The sequence below is a fragment of the Mya arenaria genome, chromosome 13 (assembly GCF_026914265.1).
Source record: "Mya arenaria isolate MELC-2E11 chromosome 13, ASM2691426v1".
Classification (NCBI taxonomy): Eukaryota; Metazoa; Mollusca; class Bivalvia; order Myida; family Myidae; genus Mya; species Mya arenaria.
Genome location: NC_069134.1, coordinates 46,831,797 through 46,857,328, shown reverse-complemented (window position 1 = coordinate 46,857,328; position 25,532 = coordinate 46,831,797). Strand labels below are relative to the sequence as shown.

General features: G+C 34.4%; 1 protein-coding gene across 1 annotated transcript in view; it reads left to right on the top strand.

Moving 5' to 3' along the window:
* Window positions 1–25,532, top strand: part of LOC128213369 (E3 SUMO-protein ligase ZNF451-like) — a 148,747-nt gene that overhangs the window by 39,444 nt on the left and 83,771 nt on the right. The window contains exon 5 of the mRNA XM_052919015.1: window positions 23,226–23,894. Within this exon, the coding sequence (XP_052774975.1) occupies window positions 23,226–23,894 (669 nt within the window). The remainder of the gene's footprint in view (window positions 1–23,225; window positions 23,895–25,532) is intronic.

Here is a 25,532-nt window from a genome sequence, read left to right as displayed (position 1 = left end):
TGGAGTACTTTATCAATAACAGCGTTTTTCAACGCTATAAGTGCCTTTACCAAACCTAGTAAATGACAACTAAACATTGTTACCAGATCGGTACTATCTTCAACATAGTATTATCAACTAGCTGTCAGCCACCTGTTTTACCAGATCTTCAATCTTCATCCCTTACCAGTTCTGGTGTATTTCATTATGTCTCCCCCATTCATGGGGAGACATATTGTTTTTTGCCCTGTCCGTCCCTCAGTCCGTACCTCACACTTCGTTTCCGCTCAATAACTATTGAATACTTAGACCCAGGAACTTCCTACTTGGTATGCAAGTTGGTCATGACTAGTAAATGACCCCTATTGATTTTGAGATCACTAGGTCGAAACAAGGTCACTGTGACCTTGAGGTGAAGAAACGGTTTCCACTAAATAACTAAAGATCCTTTGGGTCCAAGAACTTCTTACTTGGTATGCTAGTTGTTCAAGACTAGAAGATGACCCCTATTGATTTTGAGATCAAAAGGTTAAAGGTCAAGGTTACCTTTAGGTAAAAAACGATATGTTGGCGGTGATCTTAAGCTTAAAAATGGTTTCTGCTCAATAACTAAAGAACGCTTGTACCCAGGAACTTTATACTTGGTATGCTATTTGGTCATGACTAGTAGAGGAACCCAATTGATTTTCAGATCAGTAGGTCAAAGGTCAAGGTCGCCATCAAGGTCACTGTTACATTCAGGTAAAATGTTGGTGGTGACCTTAAGCTTAAAAATGGTTTCTGCCCAATAACTAAGGAACGCTTTTACCAAGGAACTTCATGCTTGGTATGCTAGTTGGTCATGACTAGTAGATGACTCCTATTAATTTTGAGATCAGTAATTCAAAGGTGAAGGTCACCGTGACCTTGAGGTGAAGAAACAGCTTCCGCTCAAAAACTAAAGAACGCTTGCACCCAGGAACTTCATACTTGATGTGCTAGTTGGTTATGACTAGTAGATGAACCCAATTGATTTTGAGATCAGTAGGTCAAAGGTCAAGGTCGCCATCAAGGTCATTGTTAACTACAGGTAAAATGTTGGCGGTGACCTTAAGCTTAAAAATGGTTTCTGCTTAATAACTAAAGAACGCTTGTACCCAGGAACTTCTTGCTTGGTATGCAAGTTGGTCATGATAAGTAGATGACTCCTATTGATTTTGAGATCAGTAATACAAAGGTCAAGGTCACTGTGATCTTGAGACGAAGAAATGGTTTCCACTCAATAACTAAAGAACGCTTGCACCCAGGTACTTCATACTATGTATGTTAGTTGGTCATGACTAGTAGATGAATCCTATTGATTTTGAGATCAGTAGGCCAAAGGTCAAGGTCAGGGTGACCTTGAGGTGAAGAAACGGTTTCTGCTCAATAACCAAAGAACTCTTGCACCCAGTAATTTTATATTTGATATGCTAGTTGGTCATGACTTGTAAATGAACCCTATTGATTTTGAGATAAGTAGGTCGCAGTAGATGTTCATTATTTGATCTTCCACCAAATGCCACCCCAACGTTGCCACATGGCAATATTTTTCACCAAATGCCACCCGAACGTGGCAGTTGATGGAGTATTGGAACATTTTCCACCAAATGCCATATGGCAGTTGGTGGAATTTTTTTCACCAAATGCCACCCAAACGTGGCAGTTGATGGAGTATTGGAACGTTTTTCATCAATTTTCCATCAAATGCCACGTTCAGTTTCTTTGATCTTTTTTCACCAAATGCCACGCCAACATGGCACTTGGTGTAAATTACGTGGCACTTGGTGGAAATAAAATCATGGGATTATAAAGTATGCATACAACAACCTAGGAACAAAAAAAAAACAATCATTCTTTGCAGTCTTTGCAGTCATTTAGTTTCATGTGTACACAAAATTACAAAGGATCACAGTTGATGGTGAAGAGCTGTCTGCATTTCTACATTTGGAAAAATCCTGAAAACAGTTTTAGTATAATTTAATTTGGAGGTTTAATTTTAGCTATCATTATTCAAAATTTATTTGTAAAATTAGATGCATAAATAAAATGACAGCATTAAAAACATACTCTAAATATGTTTCTTCAGCTTTGGGCCTAGCCAGATTAATACCAAGTATTACAATAAAATGATATATGGTAACAAAATATTAGGATCCAGCCTCATACATTGAATCATTGCAAATATGGTTTACAAGAGCACTCCTCTGTTGTATTAGCTATGACAATACTGTCTAACTGATTTTTTACCCTAATATAGACAAGGTAAAAAGTTAATTTAACTACCGGTTTTGATATTTTGAATATTGAATGTCAATAACCTGTTTCTTTTCTTTAGTGATGCACATCCGGTTGTTGTTTTCTGCAAGTTTGGCTATACTTATTCTGCTAAAGAAGCCCTCTATTCATATTTCTTTCTGAAAAAGGGAACATTTTAGTAAATCTGTTCAATATAACAGGGTTTACCTCACAGAAGAATGTTATTTGTTCTACAATTTGTTCTACAAATGTCTTTGGAAACATGTATACACTAAGATTCACTTGAATACCTTTATTTTTTCAAAATCATGCAACCAACAACATCAATAACACCAAGGCTTTGTCAATACCTCAACTGTTTTTCTTTAACACACACACATACACACACACACCCTAGAACATATACATCATTTAAAGTAATTGTAATATTCAAATATTTACCCAAACGGTCTTAGAATCTTGACCAGGTACATTGTCATCTTTATGGGTGGTTTTGTCTGAAAAAAAATGTGTATTATAACATTTCTTTATACATCTTTATCTTCATTGTACAAATTGAATGATATTTTTTAACTTAGTACATTCCTACAATGAGTATTTGTCAATTCTGTTGGAATAAAGTGAAACATACTTGACAGTACATGCATAAAGCTTATAAATCTCTTAGTCAAACTTTAAACAAAAACAAAGAGCCTAATATGTGTAAAATAAAAAATACATATGATAAGTCCTGATCTTATTTGTTTGATAATATGATAAAAAAACACTTACCTTTTAATCAATCCATTTAATTAAACAAAACTGCACAAACAATTTCTCACTATTCAAAGTTCCACAAATGCCAGTAACTGTCAGATCATTCAAATATTTTGAGGAGATTTTCCAGCAGAGAGGTCATTCCGAGTTTAAATCAAACATTAATGGGATCCCTGTACCTTTGGGGAAATAGCAACAGAGCACATGTACACAGAAAACTGAGTTTAACTCATTACTATCATGATCATGATAATCATCATCACATTGCTGTTGTTGTCATCATCATCATCATCATCTTCATCAACATTTTGTTGTTGTTGTCACCACCACCTCAATCATCATGATCACCTTCACCACCACCACCACAATCATCATAATCACCAACAGCACAATCAACCACCACCACCACCACAATTGTCAAAATCAACCACCACCACCACAATCACCATCATAATCACCACCACCACAATCATCATAATCACCACCATCATCATAATCACCACACCACCACCATCATAATCACCACCACCACCACCACAATCATCATAATCACCACCACAACCACAATCATCATGATCACCATCACCACCACCACAATCATCACAATCATCACCACCACAATCATCATAATCACCACCACCATCATAATCACCACCACCACCACAATCATCATGATCACCACCACCACCACAATCATGATCACCACCACCACCACCACCACAATCATCATAATCACCACCACCACCATTATCATAATCATCATCAATAGAACCACCAACATCATAATCATCATCAATAGAACTACCTAAACATCATCATCATTATCATCATCATCATCATCAATAGAACCACTAACATCATAATCATCATCAATAGAACCAGCAACATGGTGAAGAGTAGTGGGACTATAGTTATAGTAGTAGTGGGAAAAATCCCCAAAAGTAGTATTACCAGTTAGTTTCAAATAGTAGCATAATTATGTAATGATGCTAAAACAGCAGCATGAACAGCAACTGAATGCTATTCTTATTCCATTATGATAATGGTGAATTCTACTGAGTTCCATCTTACAGAACTCTTGAGTTTTTCTGATTCTTTTTCACCAAATGCCACCCAAAAAATTAACTAAGTTCAGTTGTTCACCAACTGCCATATGAAAAATTAACTAAGTCCAACTTTTACACCAAGTGCCACATGAAAAAAACAACTGCAGCCAATTGTATAAACAATGGTAAATAATTACCTCGGTAAGTGAAACCGGTAAATTCTTGGTAATATTACCATGGCGGTAAATACGTTGTATAAAAGAAATTACCAAGGCGGTAAATTTACCAGGGTAAATTTTACCAAAATGTCCCATAATGCAATGAGTGACGTCATTTTCCCGCATAGCTGTCAGATTGGAGGTATCTTTTTTATAAAAAAATGAAAGTCCACATTCCATTTTTATAAAAAAAAAATCTAAAAGGCAGTTTTAATGACAAAATTCATTGAATCGATCCAAAAAGTTACATGGTAAATATTCAACAAAACAGTACAAAGTATTTATAAGGCACTCTGTGGCTAATCAATAAAACACATGCAACACTTTAAAGTGACACTCTTATTCAAAATCAATACATACACATGCATAACAAACATAAATTTTGACTGATAAACATTTTACTACTTACTTAATCATGCATTTATGGAAAATGTCCCCTCATCCAAGCTTTAGTGCAGGATGAAGGGCATTATTGGAATTAAGCCGGAGGCTGAGCATGTATACATAGCATATTATTCTGTACGTTTCAACCAGACCGCTCTTTAAAAAGACGTTTTAAATAACCCGCCTTATCACTGTGCATGCGCATATCCACAACCGGAAGACAAGACCATGCCGTGTCACTCTTAAAAGAATTAGTTTTAGTTGCATCTCCAAAGGGATGGGTATATGATAACCAATGAAGGGCGGGTGCATACATGCTCAGCCTCCGGCTTAATTCCAATAATGCCCTTCATCCTGCACTAAAGCTTGGATGAGGGAACATTATTTTCATTAAGCCTTCGGCTTTCACATGTATACATAGCATCTTCAAAGGTGACTAAAACTATAATCAACAAAGTAAACAAAAACACCTTTCAATATTTATAAAGTAAATAATGCATTACTGAATGAAATATCCTGCTTCCTTAAACACTGTCTATAATAAAATTTTCTGAAGTTCTTATCAGATTTCCAATTAGCAGTTTTCAAAATAGACTTCAATGAATAACCTCTATTAAATGCAGCAGAAGTAGCTGCACCTCTAAATGAATGTGCCTTGAACACTTCTGTGTCTATTCCTGCTAAACTTAAAGTCAATTTCAACCATCTAGCTATGGTACTAGTAGTAACCTTCTTAAACATAAGAAATAAAGAGGGAATTTGACAATCTCACTTTCTTAGTGGCTTCAATATAGTCAAGTAATGTGTGCATAGCACATAAAGATTCATTTCTGAAATGTTCAATCCTAACTGAAAATGAATCACCATGAGCAGTAGTCTTCAATATATCTGAAATCATAAACACTATAGCATCCTTTTCCACAATCATATTATTCAAACACAATGATATTAAAGTCTGAGCTCTAGGAGCTATCGCAAGAGCCACTAAAGCAACAGTCTTAAAAGTTAGAATTTTCAATGAAAGATCAGAGTTCTTGCCCAAAGACTCCAAAAATCTTAACACAATTGACACATCCCACATAGCAATATATCGAGGTTTCGGAGGTTTACTAATGAAAACACTTCTTATAAATCTTGAAATTAAATCTGTATTTTTACACCAAGAATTCCCAAAAAATGGTAAAGTACATAACAACATAGCCTTGTGTGTATTAATAACGGAGTAAGATTTACCACTCTTATGCAAATAAAATAAATATGTCAAGACAACCGTTTCAGACGTCTGAAAGGCACTGCTACACCTGATATCGTTCCAAATACCCCAGTGCCTCCAGGCATGTTGGTATTGCTTCCTAGTACCATGACTTGATGATGAAATCAGCAAGTTCTCCCGAAAGACCTCGACCTTGGAGTGCTTCCCTGATACTGTTGCTGCGATGAGTCGAAGCTTCCTCCCTAAAGGATGTTCCTCTCTGTAGTGGGCTAATGTCAATAGGTCCCGGTGTCTTGGTAGCCTAACAGGAAAAGAACACATGTTTTCTAATATCATGGTAAACCAAGATTGCGCACACCAAAATGAAATTTTATGATACACTCATCTACCTTATCTTGTATGATCTTGTTTATCACTTTCCCAACAATATTAAAAGGGGGGAAAACATATGGTGACACAATTTGCCACGAGACACTGAAAGCATCAGTAAAGCTAGCGCCAGGTTCTGGAAACCACGAAACAAACTTGTTTAGTCTCTTGTTTAATCGAGAGGCAAATAAATCAATGTCAGGCCTGAAAAAATGCAAACATATCCTTTCAAATATGTCCATTTTTAGCATCCACTCAGTTGATGAGGAAAAATTTCTTGAATAATAGTCTGCTTTATTACTTTTACCAGGTATATGAGTAGCTGACAAATGAATATTTCTTTCTATGCACCACATCCAAATGCTCTTTGCTAAAACATCCATATCAGAGGAAGCCATACCCCCAAATTCAGATATATAAGAAACTGCTGTTGTATTATCAGACTGAATTTCTATATGCGTATTTTGTACGTCATAATACAATGCTTGTAATGCATAAAATATTGCCAACAATTCCAAGTAATTTATCGATTTGTTATGCTTTTCTTCAGATGCCCATCTACCATTTGTATGCTTTTCACTTGATAAATCAATACCTCCATAACCCAGAAACGATGCATCGGTTCTACAAATCACATGTACGGGCATGGGTCTTATCAATTTCCCATGTTTGGTTTCTACATTATTGAGCCACCACTTTAGTTCCAAGATACTAAAATCCGACAACTGAACCTTTTTATCAAAATCCATTGATCCTTCTAACCCTTTAATCATGTTTCGTTCAAGATCTCTAAAGTGTAATTTTGCCTCAAACACAGCATAAAAGGCATTGACTATTAGACCAATAAAAGAGGCCAAATCTCGAATGACAACAACCCCTTCTGATAATAATATTTTGGCCTTTAACAAAATCTTTTGCATCTTTCGTTCAGTCAAATACACTTTAAAATCTACTGAATCCAGGATAAAACCAAAAAAGAGGATTTGTAGGCATGGTTTCAGAACAGACTTTTCTCTATTTAACACAAACCCCAAGGATTCTAACGTGTCTGTCATAATTTCTGTATTTCTAGAGCAGATTAACTTATCTTGGTTCATATTTAACGAATCATCTATGTAATAGGAACATTAGACACTCTGTTTCCTGAACCAGGCATAAATAGGCTTCAAAATCTTAGTGAACAGGAATGGCGCAATAGCCAAACCAAACGGTAAACAAATAAACTTGTATAATTGACCATTCCAAGAAAATTTCAGATACTTAGTGGAATCATCATGAATAGGCACTGAAAAATAGGCTTCTGAAAGATCCATTTTAGTGAAAAAATCATTTCTTTGCACTAAATCCAAAACAACATTAAATGTCTCCTGTTTGAAATGATTATAACAAACAAATTTGTTTAGAAATCTAAGATTAATGACAGGTCTAAATTTGTTGTTTGGTTTTGGAACAATGAATAGATTTGATATAAACTCTTCTGATTCATGAACAGTTTCAACAATTGCACCTTTCTCTAACAAAGAATTTACCTCATCATTAACAATTTCCCATTTTTCCCCATCAAAAGGTATCTCATGTGGGACTTTTCCTTGATATGGTTGTTTGACAAAATCAATTTTATAGCCCGAAACAGCATTAATAATCCAAGGATCATTGGTGTAATTTTTCCATTGATCAACATACAATTTTAGTTTACCTACCGAACTCTCTATTGATCGTTTGGGGCTGTGACCATAGCACTTCGGGAATGCGGCCTAGACCTCGAACCCCTCCAAGAGCCAGCGCCTCTTGGCCTGTACTGCTCATATGGCTGGTACCTTGGCTGATAATAGCTTCCATAACCACCACGCCTTTGCTGGAATCTGCCACGACCACGAGCAAAGGTACCACGCTGTGGGTATGAATCCTTCCCAATGGAAGACAAAGTTTCACAACTTTTTATCTCTTTATCAATATGGTCACCAAACAATTTCTTCATAACTTCTGTTGACAGATTACATAGACCAGCATATTTTTTCTTCAAGACAGGCCTAATCATGTACCTCCTTCTCATAGAAAGATTGTATTGTGTCTGGCAAAGTATAGTCAAAGTGTCTGACAAAACACCCTTAGCCTCAGTGCCTAAACTCTGATCCTTTAAAAGGTTTACCAATTTCAAAACTGATCCAATGCCAGCAGCCACCAAATTTTGAATATCCACCATCAACTTATCATTTAGATGTCCCCTTTTATTCATAATCTTCCAGATTTCCTGATTAACTGTAGGTGGCGTTGCTAAATCACAGTTGGATGGAACTTTGTATTTAGTCACCACACCATCCATTTCACATTGCTTAGTACTAGCAACATTCGAAAGTTTAGCTAATGGTTCACTTACTGGCTCGCCCATCTCTGGGGCTTTTAGCTTTGGCATTGTCCACCCAAATTCTGAGGAAACTTGGTTATTGTTACTGTCTGTATCAAACATACTCGTAAAATCAGGAGGAGGTAACACATTTTCTTCAGCTAGTTCAGTATCTGAAATGTCATTAGCATCAATCTGAATTTGCATCCTGGGATAATCTTGTGGGGAAAATTGTTCAAAATCATTAAATGATGAACTGTCTATCCCTAACAAACCCCGAAGGGAATCAATATTTTCGGGAGTAAGTTTCAAAATATCAATTCCATTATTGTCCGAAGACTGCTTATCCGAATTTCTATTCTTGTCCGAAGACACTTTTTTCTTGTCCGAAGACTTCTTTGGGTTTTTATTCAACGGTTTCTTAGTCTTACTTGTTTTAACCAAAGTCTTTGACTTTATTGGAACAACAACAGATTTAACAACTTTTTTCGGCTTTTTTGTCATTATTTCAGAACCATCCGAAGAATGGTTCTGGTTATCTTCCACAGAAGAAAACCCACTGAACGACTTATCAGTATGGTCCGAAGACATACTTACGCTGTCCTCTAACTCTAGCACGTCCATGACACTTCTTTCTTCTATGCGACCGGTCTGGTCCACGCCAAAATAAAAAGTGACAAGGCATGGTCTTGTCTTCCGGTTGTGGATATGCGCATGCGCAGTCACAGATAAGGCGGGTTATTTAAAACGTCTTTTTAAAGAGCGGTCTGGTTGAAACGTACAGAATAATATGCTATGTATACATGTGAAAGCCGAAGGCTTAATGAAAATAATATGAATTACTGATAAGAAGATTGTGACCGTGTATTTAATAGCAGAGAGCGCAAAAATATTAAATGATTGGTGAATGCTAAAAGATTTACTGTGATCTACTATAGTCTCATAAGGTAGAAATACCGTGTTTAACGCTCATTTCTTTCAAATTAAACTCGGTATCCTTCATAAGAACCATTGTTTTCGAAATGTATTCATCCTTTTTGGAATATTAACACAATGTTATTAAATGTGGTAAATCGTATTTGGGAGTAATAGTGCATCTTTAAGGGGTAGGTTTATTCTGTGTTAAGGGGTGTTACTATTTACTTCATACAAAACGGTCAGCGAATACCGCAGGAAAATGCGAACATTATTGCAATGATATGCAAGTCATAATGACACAATATATCTGAATAATTTGAAAACAGAAATTAACTGACAAGCAATTATACTTGCTTACACAAAATACAAAAAATATCTTTGAAGAAAATTTAATGGCATCGTCCGTTTTTCTCACGCTGACACCTAAGGAATTTATAGTCAGTTTCAACTTGTTTAACATCAAATAACAATGTTATAGAAATGATGCACTCAGAGTTTCATAGAATTCATTTGATTCTCATTAAAGTGATCAATAATTCATATCTTTAATCTAAAATGTACTATTGTTTCAGCTTTCCATGTATTTGTTAATTAAAGCTAGGGGTATTTTAAACTGAAATATTGCTGAAATTAAGAAAATATGTAAGCAAACACCACTGATTCTTTTAGTGTCAATACAGACACATATTATAAGTGTACTTGATCTTTTCTATATCTCCTATGTGAAATGTCAATTCTTGAAGAATTCCATTTATTAAATGCTACATCCAACCACTTTGCAAATTCATAAGATTATTAAACTATACTGGTATGCGACATTTGTTTAAGTATCAGTTATGTTTATTATTAATGACCAGGCCCCAATTTCTCGAAACATCTTAAGCTTAACAGGCTTAAGTTACTTATTTCAGTTAGCCAAAATACATACTTACAGTGATATTTTATAAATGAAAAATGGTTTATTGTGATAATCATAACGATAATTCCTATCTTAAGTATTAAACCATTTAAAGGAGTATATAAAACACAAAATATTAAAAGACAAAAATAGTGTTTTAAGTGTTGGAAGTACTTACTCATATTGTCATCATATTTCCATTTTACAGGAGCATAAAATCAATATACAAGAAGTGTAACATTTATTTTCTATTTTCATTAAACTATAAATAGTTTTAAATTCAAAATCAAAGCCAATTCTTATGTAGATACCAATAACCAGAATCAGCAAATGAATGTTAAACAGCATATAATTCACTAGCGGCTCCATGAAGTTCATTTTTGATGTTATCTTGACCGCACATTTGTCATATAACCTTGGTCCTCCACTGGTGGCAATCTAAAGAAAAGAAAAATTATTTTGTAATCATTAAAATTATATGTTGTCTGTGAAAATCAGCTTCATATCTTAAATGGCTGATTAATGAATATTTGGCGCGGATATGGAAATATGGGGGAGGGGGATGATGGCATTCTGGAGAGGCCAATGTTTGTTTAAATTTGAAAGATAAGTTAACAAGAGCGTCAATAAGAAATGATGGCTTTCACAAAAAACAAACCGGTTATTAATATTTTGCTTTCACTCAAATGACAGTATACTGATAATTTACAGAAGAAAAAAAAACATCTTATTATTTCCTCTCTGGTTTTGGTGTCTTTAATCATGTTTCTGTTATATGTTCTAACATCACACTGGCTCTGCTGGCTTCCGCTGATGAAAAGCCTAAAATGATTATTCATATTCATTATCACAATTATGAAATAGTTGTGTACAATTGTATTGAACATAAATGTGTTAATCACAGAACTGTATATGTAACAGTATAATTTATTTACATTTTAACATACTCAAAAAAATCATACTTCGGTATGTTGTCATACCACAGCTGTTGTTTTTATCAAATATACAGTCAACTTTTATATTATCAATGTACTCTACAGTATTTTGTTTTGTGCCTCTATATAAAAGAAAACTTTAGAAATAGACTATAGACTAAGGGCATTTTTCATAGAAAATGACGTCATAGCTGTCATTTATTGTTCAATGTTTACAGGCGGTTCAATTTGATTGTAAATATTTATGTGCAATATACTCAAAATATGTGCAAAGTGGGATACACTTCAACAAAGTAAGGTCGAGACCTGCAATCAAGTGTTGGTCTCGAACCATTGCATTGAATTTTGAAAGATTTTGGAATTATTTAAATGCGAAACAAGGTAAATACATTCTTAAACTTCAGATTTCTTGTGTCACTGTTTTTGTACATGAAATGTGTTCGTTGGAATATTTTTAAATTTAATGCATTAATTTGTTCAGACAGTGGTTATTGACGATTTCTTACTTCTGTATTCCTGTCTTCTATTGATATGGATGTAATGGAACAGTTTTCTATTCACGAAGTTTCAATTTGTCTTTAAATTCGACAAAATGAGTTGTGAATCGAGCGTTTGTTTATGTCTGGTCCGCCATCTTGATTCTGGTAACTGAGACGGTAAATCAATTTACCCATCTCTTGGAGGAGGGTAAATATTACCACAGTAAATAGCTTGGTAAAATCTTAATTTTGTTTTATACAATTGCTTACCGCCAATTTACCAGAAAAATTACCGCCGGTAAAATATTACCCTGGGTAAATCTGTTTATACAATTAGCTGCAGAGTTCAATTTTACTCCAAATGCCACCTCCAGTTGGGTGGAAATTTCATGACAGTTGGTGAAATTCTTGATATTCCACCAAGTGCCACCCATTTTCCACCAAGTGCCACCCAAATCCATGGCATTTGGTGGAAGTTGGTGGCAAATTTAGGGAAGGGATAAAAATAAATAAGCTATTACAAGTTTATTGAATATAAAATTTTACCAAACTTGGAAGAGCGTAACTGTCAACATGATAGAAATACTTATTTTTAACGTCCATTTGTGTATGAACTACATTTTGGCTGTTTAAAGTCGGTTGAGTCCGAAGGACTTCACTGACACTTTGAACTGATCCAATGTAGTTCATACACTGATGGATGTTAAAAAAGCAGTTCAGTACTACTTATATTTACATTACATTTATGTATGGATAATCCGTTTTCTATAAGAATTAAGTACCGGTAAAGCCTTGAAATGTAGCAAAAGCGGGTCAATGTCGCAGGTCATGGGAAACTGTGCGTGAATAACTTCACATCATTATTGGCAAACAATTCAAAGCAATTACACAATGTGGCAAATTATTGTGAATATTCATAAATTGAATGACTTAAAACTGATGCTATCTGAAATGACTGCCTTTATACAGTAAAGAACCTAATGTCAACTAATATGGTTCATTTAAGGAAAATGTAATGTAATCTAAATATTTTACATGTTAAACCACATGGTTTTGAATGTTCAATTTGTTTAATTAATTATTTTTTTAAAATGTCCAGTTAAAATGATATTAATATGTTGTTGTTGTTTTTAAAATGTTCAGGTAAAGATGTCCTGGATATACTTTATGGGTCTTTAACTAATCAAACACTGACTGTTTTTCAGTTCTCGTATCACTGAAGAAGTACATCTGAAAAGAAGAAACGAAAATGCTTACTGCCTGCCTGTCCTAAGACAAACAATGTCCCAGAGTTATTACAATAGGCCAATTTATCACATTATGTGGGACCCACTTTAATGTCTCGAATGAAACAGTAAACTACTAATGTTCAGATCAATTCAGAAATTATTTTAAATGCTATAACTGTAATGCTTCTAAAAGTTATGGCACATGAATGGGTATGAATTAAATGGAAATGCATACACAGAGATGTTTAGTTTTTTTATTAAACCAGATGTAATGAAGACCACTAAATTTGCATCTTTATTTACCGTCAATGTTATGTCTTTTAGCAATCTCAGATTTTTGATAAACATTTCTGTTGTTTTCATTTCAAATGATAATATTTTCCAAATGTTTATTTAACCAATCGTGTATAGCAACAAAAAAAGCATAAACCATCTAAAAAAACGAAGTATCATTTCTCGTTGTTCGATACGTTAATAAGATACAACAGGGAAAATGGACTGTTCAACTTTCTTCAACAACAACATGAACTTGAATGATTTCATGCGCATGTGAACAGGTGAGAAATGCACTCTTTTCCACTAGAACACCAATTCTATCGGAATGGGGTAATGGTTTGTCTCATAAAACAACCTTTTTAACACTCAATCGATGCGTTCGAGACATAACACGATGAAAATACTCACACATGTTTATTTTGACAGTCCTCCATTTTTTCCAAATATCGTCCAAGCCTCGTAACCCTGCGTTATGAGGCTGATGTCATTTGTAAAAAGAAAAACAAAACTGGGAATCCCCCATTTGCGCCCACCTGTGAAATCAAAGCCTTTTCAGTGCAAGTTCAGTTACATAACATTTTGACGGAAAAAACGCCTGCCGATTTGGGGATAAAAATAAGGATATATACACATTTTCCAGAAAAAACACAAATATGTTTCCTGTTTATAACATACCTATGTTTTGATATTATTTCAATAAAATTAACTTTTTATGCACAACTGCTTGGTAACTTTGTCCGGGAAAGACATTGACATGAAATGTTATTATCCCAAATGCGCTTTAATAAATCGGAAACCGGATATTTCAAATATATCGTTTTCCTTTGCTCTAAAGTACATTTTCACGCGACATGTTTGGTATATAATTTATCAAAAGTTGCATACCAGTAGTCTGAGCGTTGACGCCATACATTAAACATTTCCAATCGGCTTGGTAAAAGTTTGCGGGCGCTTCATTATTTGAAATTGTAAACAATCTGGCACCAATATTGCCAAACATAGTCCTATGTATACTGATTTTGAAAGTCTCACTTTGACTTCAATAGATGAAGATACCAAACAACAACAGGAACTTGGCAATCATGCCTCCATAACCAGTTTCCACCCGAGTGTCCGAACTATGATGGCAACAGTAAAGGTCATTGGATTTGTGTTCAATTATTCAGCAAATCGTCTAGCAGCGTTCCAGGACGAGCTTTCTAGAGACCTTGCAACGAAAGAGGAAATGAACCGGCGCACTAAGCTTCGCTCGTTATGTGAGACACGGTGGTCCAGTCATGCGGACCTACTTGAAACGTTCCAAAATGCGTTCCCTGTATTGGTCCATGCACTTGAAACTATTAATGAAGACGGAGACGAGAAGGCCGGCCAGTATTTGTCCAACTTACTGCGCTTTGAATTCATTATCTCACTTGTTGTTGTTTATGCTACTTATGCCCCTGATCTCCACGAAACATTTGACACATTTAAAACAGAAATTGCATGGAATGTGAGATGGAGCATCACAGCCGCAAGTTTATCTATACTACAAGATACCATAAAGCAGACCAACAAGGACCTGTATCCTAGCATATTTACAATAAAATGAAAGGTCGTTTAGTGGAATGAACGAATAAAAAACATCCTGTGAATGACAATGAAAAGCTACAGGTTGTCATCCTTGGCCATAATCCACAGCCACAAGAGCATGATCATAATAGATGTTGAATGTGTCATCAATGTGTTTTCGACGCATAAATGCCGGAAACTAGAGAGTTTTTTTAATGATCCCTGAAATTCAAATATGCTGTATGTATAAAGCGACATAATATATATATGGCATTGTTTGTGCAAATACACATTTGATTAACTTAGATTTTGGCATCAAAATGCATTAATATTGAGTGCAATTTAATTAATAAAATTGTCAATGTTTTATTTCTTTGACCTGTCTTCTTTAGCTAAAATACTTACAAAATTAATTTAAGGTAAAACATAATGACATTGTTGCTCTCATTAATATTTTTACAACAACGAAATATATGCCAAAACGCACCTACAATCACCTAGCTAAACAAAATTTCCAGGGGGATGGGGGGCATGCCCCCGGGCCCCCTAAAAAGTGGCCTACACATATATTTTTGTCAAGCTACGCCATTGGAATGTGCGAACAAGAAATGAAATGCATGAAAGGGAAATGGCTTACATTTTTAGCTCGTCATTCGAAGAATACTTGGGCTATACTACTCGCCCCAGCGTCGGCGTCCGGTTAAAGTTTTAGGGCAAGTTGGGATTTTCACTTATAAGTCCAATACCCTTCATTCAATTGACTTAATATTTCACACAGTTGTTCAAGGCCATCACATGATGAGGTGAGATAACTCCATATTATTCTTTCCACAGATTATGGCCCATGATTGACTATGGAACTTAGGTTAAAGTTTTAGGGCAGGTTGGGATATTTATTAATAACTTCTATACCCTTTGTTCAATTGACTTAATACTTCACACAGTTGTTCAGGACCATCACACAATGAGGTCACATAACCCCATATTATCCAAGTTATGGCCCCTGATTGACTTAGGTTAAAGTTTTAGGGCAGGTTAAAGTTTTAGGGCAAGTTGGGATTTTCACTTAAAACTCCAAACCATTCATTCAATTGACTTAATACTTCACACAGTTGTTCAGAGCCATCACATAATGAGGTTAGATAACTCCATGTTATCTTTTATACAAATTATGGCCCCTGATTGACTATGGAACTTCGGTTAAAGTTTTAGGGCAGGTTGGGATATTTATTGATAACTTCTATACCCTTCATTTAATTGACTTAATACTTCACACAGTTGTTCAGGACCATCATACAATGAGGTTTCATAACTCCATATTATCCTTAATACAAGTTATGGCCCCTGATTGACTTAGGTTAAAGTTTAAGGGCAGGTTGGTATATTTATTTATTACTTCTATACCCTTCATTCAATTGACTTAATACTTCACACAATTGTTCAGGACCTTTACCCAATGATGTTACATAACTCCATATCCTTAATACAAGTTATGGCCCCTGATTGACTTAAATTAAAGTTTTAGGTAAGTAAAAGTTAAGGGCAAGTTGGGATTTTAATTAAAAAACTTCTATACCGTTCATTCAATGCACTTAATAAAATTCAAAATTATTTACGACCATCTTACAACAAGAAACATAACTCCATTTTAACCCTAAATACAAATTATGACCCTTGAATTTTTTATTTCTTTTTATTTCTTTTGAAAGGCATATTTGTATATTCTTAACCACATTTTCATAATGGGAAATCAAGTTATTTGAATGACTTGCGCCATTGTTCGGGCGGGCTGGTGGGAGGGCAGCATCAAAGTCACCTTATGTATCGAATAATTTTAGTTAGGTTTGACATAAAGAGACCAAACTTGGTAATATTACATCGTTGTTGTATTCACTTCTAAGTCAAAGCGGTGTAGTCGAGCGCGCTGTCTTACTACAGCTCTTTTTAAGTGTGATTTGGCGATATGTCAATAGGTAGACAATTACAAATAGCGAATAACCTGGGTTAAGCCAGAAGCTGTATACAAGTTAGTTTGTTCGCTATTTGTAATTGTTCGCCTATTGACATTTTATTGACTACCTGTGCAACATTTTCCATATTTACATTACATTACATTCCCCATATCAATTGAAAATTGTGAATTTTGCAAAAAAAATATCCTTTGTTTAAATGAAGAAATGTTTGGAAATACAATCATGAAGGTACAGTAATGCATGCAGATTGTGCGATTTTCCAGAAGGGGTGCATGAAATGAATGTAGGATTGGTGTCGCTTTATTGTCGTGAAGATTTCTATTTTATGCGATTTTAATAGGAATGGTTGCTGCGTCATTGGTTACATAATTATTTACTGTAATTACGTAATGAGCTGCCAAAAGTTGGAGGACTATGGATTGTGTCCCATTTCTGTTAAGCACTGTAAGGCCACAACAAATTGATCATATGTTCTACAGATATTGCCCAAAAAAAGTAGTAGTAGTTCAGCAAAAAAACAACAAAAAAACACATTTTTTTTTTTTAATTTAAGACAAATCAGAGGCGAGCACAAAGCGAAAATTAAAAAAAAAATAAAATGTTTATTTCTTACCAAATTAAATATCATACAATCATGTCTAGAAATGCTTTTTAATTGCCAAAAAAGGTTGTTGTTATTTTCATTTTTTGAATTTTTGGTGCGGCAAATCTGACAAACAAATGATCAATTTGTTGTGGCCTAAGTGATATAAATGAATGAAATTTCGGAAGAGGCAGTTTTACCGAGATGTCATGCTAGCAAATGCCAAAACCCTTGTGACAATTGAATAATTGTTTAATGATCAATTATAGACACATATGCTTCTAGGTATATTGCCCCTGTTAGTTTAATTGCGAAATTTGCTATATGAATGCGTGGGTACTGTATGTATGGGAATGTGATTGGAGTTGTTTGTGGATATGGAATGGCAATGTTATATTTTATAAGAAGTGTGATAAGGATGTTGTTGAAGGCAAGGGTAATGTTCAATAAACTTCTTTCTATGAATCATACAAGGCACAATTGAACACAGATAAACCAAATACACAAACATCATTGGCGCCGCACTGGAGTGCGCGCCTATTATGGAATGGGAATTTATTTTAGTTAGTGGTAGGAGCGGTTTTTAAGTTGATTGACTGAGTTCATTTATTTGAATGATTACATTTTATGAATAAGTCCAATTAAGTTTTTTACAAGAAAAAGGTTGATTTTTAAGCATTTTATTAGTTATAAAAATGTATAATTACATGACATTATGTATATTTCCTTCAAAACTGAATGGTAAACTATCATAAATTGTCTTTTAAATTGTTCATTAGACATCATAGAAAATATTTAAAATGATTTCAGCAGGTTGTCTTGTTATTAACTATTTTTTATGAATTTATAAAACTGCTATATATTTTCAAACATTGAAATACTGCTCTGTTCTGAAGACTCACAAGATCAATCAAAATGATTTTTTTCCATGTGTATCAATAATATGTTCGGTTGAACTTAATTTTTCTGTTAACTGAAGTTTATTTTACCAGAAACTGTTGTTTATTTCATAATCTCTGATAATGTGAAAAAAAAATCAAATATAGACAAAATATTTTTAATTCACAGTAAAAAATCTTCAAAATTTGGATAAAAGTCCCATAGTGTACCATGATAATAACTGTTTTCGGTAAAAGCTTTATAAAAGTGTGTACTACTTATACCTTAATTCAGTTTAAATAATTATGGCCTTTAAGGATTTGTGTTTTCATATAGATTTCCTGTTATATTGAGCTTTGTCAATTTTGTTGTTGTTTTGTATTATGTACAATTACTACTTCTATTTCCTAACTTTTGTCTTATTTGTCAAATTGAATTGTTACATATTTAAGTGAAAACACACACACACTATTTTTAAAGATGCACTCTTAAGTAACTCCCAAATAAGACTTATGATAATTAATATTATTGTTTTCATTTTTCAAAATGGGTTGATAGATGTCAACAACAATGTTTCTAATGAAGGATCTTGAGTTCAATTTGCTAATTAATAAGAATGAACATAAAACATGGTATTTCTGCCTTGTGATACTATAGTAGACCACAGTAAATCTTTTAGCAATTACCAATCATTTAATATTTGTCATGCTTTCTGCTATCATAAACAGGGTGACAAGCTTGTTATCAGTAAACGGTATTTCAGTAAATGCATTATTTAGTAAGTAGTTATTGTTTTTTCATTCAATTTGATGTGTGTTATAAATACAATTATATGTATTGATTTCAAATAAGAGTTTCACTAGATGCTCATTTAAAGGTAATGAACAGACACACAAAAACTAGACACATTTGATACTAATTATATGATTGATTAATGTTTTATATATAGGTGACCTCTGATTTGTTTTGGAGATATTCATAAATGGGTGTTATTCTTTATTGTCTTCAGTTTCTTATACATTTAAGGATTTTTATAATTGCTTTTCTGGTATATATTACAATGTAATTTAATGCAAATGAAAACACACTTTGAATTAGACACATTTGATACTAATGATATAAATGATTATTGTTTACATGTACTCTGATTTGTAATGAAGATATTCATAAAGGGGTGTTCTTCATGTTATTATACATATTGGACTTGATTAAGTATTGCTTTTCTGGTATATATTCATTTAATGCACAAAGAAATTGTTTTAAGTGTTCAGTATCACTTTCACACATTGTTTACTATTTTTTTTTTTTTGCATATTTGGCCTATTTATGCTTATATGTGCATTGTTGTATTTCAAAACCTTTGTGAAAAATAGAAACAGTATTATTTCTTTCATACATAGTCTGATACATATTCAGTTTGAATGCGTTATTTTTATCATATTTGAAAAAATTGCCATTGTCCAATAAGACACATGCTGTTTTTGTGTTAATATCAACTAAAAACATCCATTTTCAACTCTTCTTTACTATGTAAATGAAGAAGTTAACATAATAACTCCATTGACTAGATTTTAATGCAATTTTACATTACATTTTAGTATTATTAAACAGCTAAAAACAAGGCATGTAATGTTATAAATGCAAGAGTTATTCCCTTTGTATCTTTTCCTGTCCGGAGCATAACTAGAAAACTACTTTTTTTGGAATTTCATTAAACATCATTCAATGGTATTTAGCACAACGAGAGGAAGTGCAGTGCACAATGACTATAGCTGTTTTTAAGCTAATTACATTATTATTGCCCTTTGCCGCTTTTTCTTGACCAGAGCATTACTTTAAAACTACTTATGGTATTGAAATAAAACTTGGTATATGGGTATGTGGCAATGAGAAAAAGTATAGTGCACAAGCAACCTAATTCTGTTGTGTTCATTAATGTACCCCACCCCTAATGAAATGTTCAACTTGAAAATCTTCAATTTCAATGCTTTTTGCCTATGTTGTCATGCAGAATACTACAAATATTTTGAGAATTTCATAGATGCGGTTCAATGCACCATAATATGCTTGTTGGCCTTGACATTCCTTGCTTTTCAGCATATAACAAGTGCATAAACTATTAAACGGCGCCCTTTGATGCTTTGCATCAATGGTCTTTCTTGTTATATATATACATGAACATATAATAAGGTTGGAGTGCAATGCATTTCACAACATGGCCAGTATTGCACTGTGATAATATTCCAAACAAAGCCTTAGAAAACGGCTGCAAAAAGAAGTGTAAGTAAGTCAACAGTGAAAACCAAAATTATGTGCAGGAAGGTGTGTGGAAGGCAACAATATTTGCTTAATCGTATTCACCAAAAGAACTGTCAAGCATTAAAAGAAAATGGAATGGTATGATACTCCTTTTCAATTTATCCATGCATGGTTTGTAAGGCTTTGTATGTGAATAGCATTTATGCATAGTGATACTTTTACAAGTCTTGGAATGACTAGATACTTAGTTGTTGTATAACAGGCACCTATAGTCTTTGAAGTGTACAGTCCAACCATGAAATTTACCACCTGCCTCGCTCACTCCGAAGATAAAATCCGAAGATAAACTCGCTAAATCTGGAATGCCTGCGAAGGACATTACCCCTGGTTAACAACCAGATCATATACACTTCAAATGATTAAAATGGAAGTCATATATGTAGATTTATATAGGGGTGGATCCAGGAATTTATGTCAACTTAGTTGTGGACGCTTTTAGCATGCGCCCCTCCCTTTTTGCAACAATAGTATTCTGATGGATAAATTGTCTTGATATATTTAACTGACCACTGCATCATGTTTTGCAATAATTAATTTTAAACACTGCCCAGGGATGAATCCAGTAGAAATATCCACAATTATGTACAATAGATTTATACAAGTTGTATATTTAGTTGTGCATTAACCACTGCCTTCAGACTATCATTATTTGAGATGGGATACTTGCACTGCTCATTGCCAGGCAGAAATTTTTGGTGAATAGTATTATATACACCCTTCATTCAATTCACTTCACACTTAATACAATTGTCCACGTTTACACAATTTACACTCCATATTATCCGAAATTATGGCTCTTGATCGACTTAAAAGATTGGTTAAAGATTTAGGACAACTTGTGGGTTTAGCTCAGATCTCCAATACACTCATTCAGTGGACTTCATACTTCACACAGTTGTTCAGGGCCATTATACAGTTAAATTAGACCACTCTGTATGACACTAAATAAAAATTGTGGCCCTTTACTAACGTACAGTATTTTCTTTCAGATTTAGGGCATGTTGTGCCTATATGAGACTAAATATCAACCATACAAAGTCACTAGTTTTGGCTAGTTTGATATCCTGAATATTTCAAGGCAGGCTTTGTTAGATTACTGTTAAAGTGGAAGATTACAATCATATATATATATATATATATATATATATATATATTTATATATATATATATACATGTAGTTTGGTTACTGTTACCGTTATGCTGTAGGTAAAAAATGTCAACTTCTGTACATTGAATGCTTAGTTAATTATATTATTTTAATTTTTTGTTGAAGTTTTATTAGTGGTAGAAATTTAAAAAAATATTATTTTGTTAATTATTTAGAGGTTAATACACGGCGTAGCCGGGCCATTGAGTGATAATTGGCCCCAAGTGACTCATAATGGCCCGAGACGTAGCATTAGAGTTGTCACCCAGTGCATTCTTATTTTCCTTCTGGCTTGACTACGATGAGTAAACTCACTCTCAATTTAAATTTAGTTTTTGAGAGTAAGCAAAAAGGCAAACAACATTTTGTTGTCAGTTCATGTTCCCATCAATTTAAATTGATCACCGTGAAAATTCCACAACAGGTCCATCTGAATTTTTCTGTACAAATCACTGGCATCTGTCTGTTCATGTCATGAGTGTCTGAATTCAATTCAATAAACATAAACACTAAGCAAGAAGAATGGCTGTTTGTACTTAAATAAACTGATACCTCATATTATTGATGTCAACAGTTGCTTTTTTTTCAAGTAAATTTAATTTTGCCGCTTCCTTTGTTTTGTTTTTTGAATGTCAACGCAGAATAAAAAACGCTGCCCTAACGGTCCACACAGGTTATCAAACACTAGCATATATATCTTCCTAAACTGCGCTCGCGTTTGCCTTCCTTTAGGATTTTAAGAATAAATATGTTCAAGCAGATCAATAAATTTTGATTATTTAGTCAAGACATTACTACACAGTCGTCAAAATTGATTTTAAGGGGAAAATTAAATTCACATGCGAACGTTCTACTGGCCGCAAAATGATAATCGATAATCAGCCCGGACCGCAAAACTGATAATCGCTGAGTCATGCAAATAATCGCGGAATCCCTGTACAAATGTGTTACTATATATAGTAACATATGTATTAACTAAAGCTTATATACAGTTTATAGAATTGCGCCAAAATATTCATGACGTATGATGACGTCATAACAATGTGTGCATGATGTCAGTGAAATGACGTCATAAACATCATCATTTGCTCTCAAAGAGCTGCTGAGGTCCGATGTGACTTTGTCTGCTTTGATTATTTTATTATTTTAAGTTTAACATTTGAAAGGCAGAGTTCATACTGTTTTGCTCTCCAATTATGGTATATAACTTACGGAGTATTGGGCAATCTTTGATACCTAAATCAAGTAAGTTCCTGAAAAATGCATAATGAACAATGTTTTAATTTTCATTTAAAATATTTTGTATTGTTCAGGGGTCGGATCCAGGATTACATTGTCCGTTGTCTCTAACATGACCATGTTTACAGAAATTGAGTTTTATGTATGCAGATATAATAAAAATAATGATAATAAGATGGCTGCCTAAAACATTTCATATTTTTCATACACTTACAGGTATCAAAGATGCATCCAACCTCAACAGCCAAGGTCAGGGAAATGCTACCTCAGGCACTCCATCCTCAACTGCCTCATCGCGGAATGCCAAAGGGACAGGGGCCATGCCAAAAACTAATGTACCGTCACTTAGGACCAGCGTTGAACAACAGCTAGGGACAAGTACTGGCAGTCAGACGTCCACTCCAGGCACTTCTACAGCTCAGGTAGAAAACCGTGGCCAGAAACGCAAGAGAACTGTGTCTTCGTCCTCAGGGATAATAACCCTGGACAGTAGCATTGATGAGAGTTTTACTATAAGCAATGAAGATGGGGAAGTCGCATGTCCTGTACTCAACTGTGAGGCCAAATTCTCATCAGAGACATCTCTTGGACATCATATGAATTTGTTCCAGCACTCACCATGTAATCCCTTCCTCAAGCTGAAAGATTGCAAGCAGATGGTAGCTGAGCCATTGCTGCACATGTGTCCTGAGTGTAATGCGACTTTTAAGACTGAGTATGGGTGTAGGGAGCACATGAAGGCTAAGGGCCATCTCATGTTTATGGATCCCCTGGAGGTTACAGCATTCATGTGTCCACAATGCCTTTACTTGTTTGAGAACAGGGAGGTTTGCCAGATGCACATCACAAAGAGCAAACATCACACATGTGCCTACCCCTTCTCAAGTAAGGATGTTTCTTTTTATGATTAAGGTGTAGGGGATGGCAGGAGGTCACAATAACTTAAATATATAGGCAGTTGTAACTTATAAATGGCATAAACCGCTCAATATTAAAGCTTGAAAATGAAAAAAAATATATTAAGTAAGCCTAGATTGATATATGTTTTGGGTTTGCTTTCACAGCATATTCAGTCAATTATAACTTGCAAATCAGCTTTTCATTTTCTAATTGAAATTACCAAATAAATGCATTGAGAACAAAAAAATCTCAAAAATTGACCAAATAACATCTCCATCTTCACAAGCCATCAAAACAGCCTTTGTCATACAAAATAACATTTGTAGTAATTGTATATGTGGAGATATTTTACCTTCCTCAATCCAATTCTCCATCCAACTAATGATCTAGATATGTCTTTCATTTTGAATTATTGATGTTTTTTTTTTATTTAAGTCAGCCTGTGGTCGTTGGTCGGCCCGTTCCTTTTTACCTTGTCACTACTAGATGTAATTAATGATTAAACTTCAGACGAGGATAGAACATAATGAGAGGAAGTGCAGTGTACAAGAACCATAACTCTATTTAAGCTATTTACAGAGATTTTGCCTTTGTCACTTTTTTTTGTTTGGAGCAAAACTACTGACTGGATTGAAATTAAACTTGGTATATAGATCTATAGATGGCAATGAGAGTAAGTGCAGTGCACAAGCACCATAATCCTATCTTTAATCCCCCGCCACATAGTGGGGAGGGGATTATGGGAATGCACTTCGTCAGTCCGTCCGTCCATCCGTCCGTAACATTTCGTGTCCGGGCTATTACTGCATTGATGGATTACCATATTACTTGGTATGAATGTTGTCCTCAGTCGATCCGTTGCAATTTACCTTGTCTGGAGCATAACTTAAAAACTACTGGATGGAATTGGATTAAACTTCATACAATGGTAGAGCATAATGAGAGGAAGTGCAGTGTACAATAACCATAACTCTATTCTTGCTTATTACCGAGTAATTGCCCTTTGCTACTTTTTTCTGTCCAGAGTATAACTTGAAAAGTACTGGATGGAATTCATTGGAACTTCATACAATGGTAAAGCAAAGTGAGAGGAAGTGCAGTGTTCAAGAACCATAACTCTACTAGTTACTGAGTTATTGCCCTTTATTTGTTTTTTTTGCTGTCAATATTTTTCCAGACATTAACTTGCAAACTACTAAATGGAATTTATTAAAACTTCATACAATGGTAAAGCACAATGAGAGGAAGTGCATTGCACAAGAACCATAACTCTATTTCAGCTTATTACAGAGTTACTGCCCTTTGTTACTTTTTTCTTGTCCGGAGCATAACTTGAAAACTATTGGATGGAATTTAATAAAACTTCATACAGTGATAGATCATAATGAGAGGGAGTGCAGTGTACAGGAACCGCAATTCTATTTCAGCTAATTACAGAGTTAGTGCCCTTTGTTACTTTTTCTTGTCCGTAGCATAACTTGAAAACTGTTGGATGGAATTTAATAAAACTTCATACAGTGATAGATCATAATGAGAGGAAGTGTAATGTACAGGAACCACAATTCTTTTTCAGCCAATTACAGAGTTATTGCCCTTTGTTACTTTTTTCTGGTCCGGAGCATA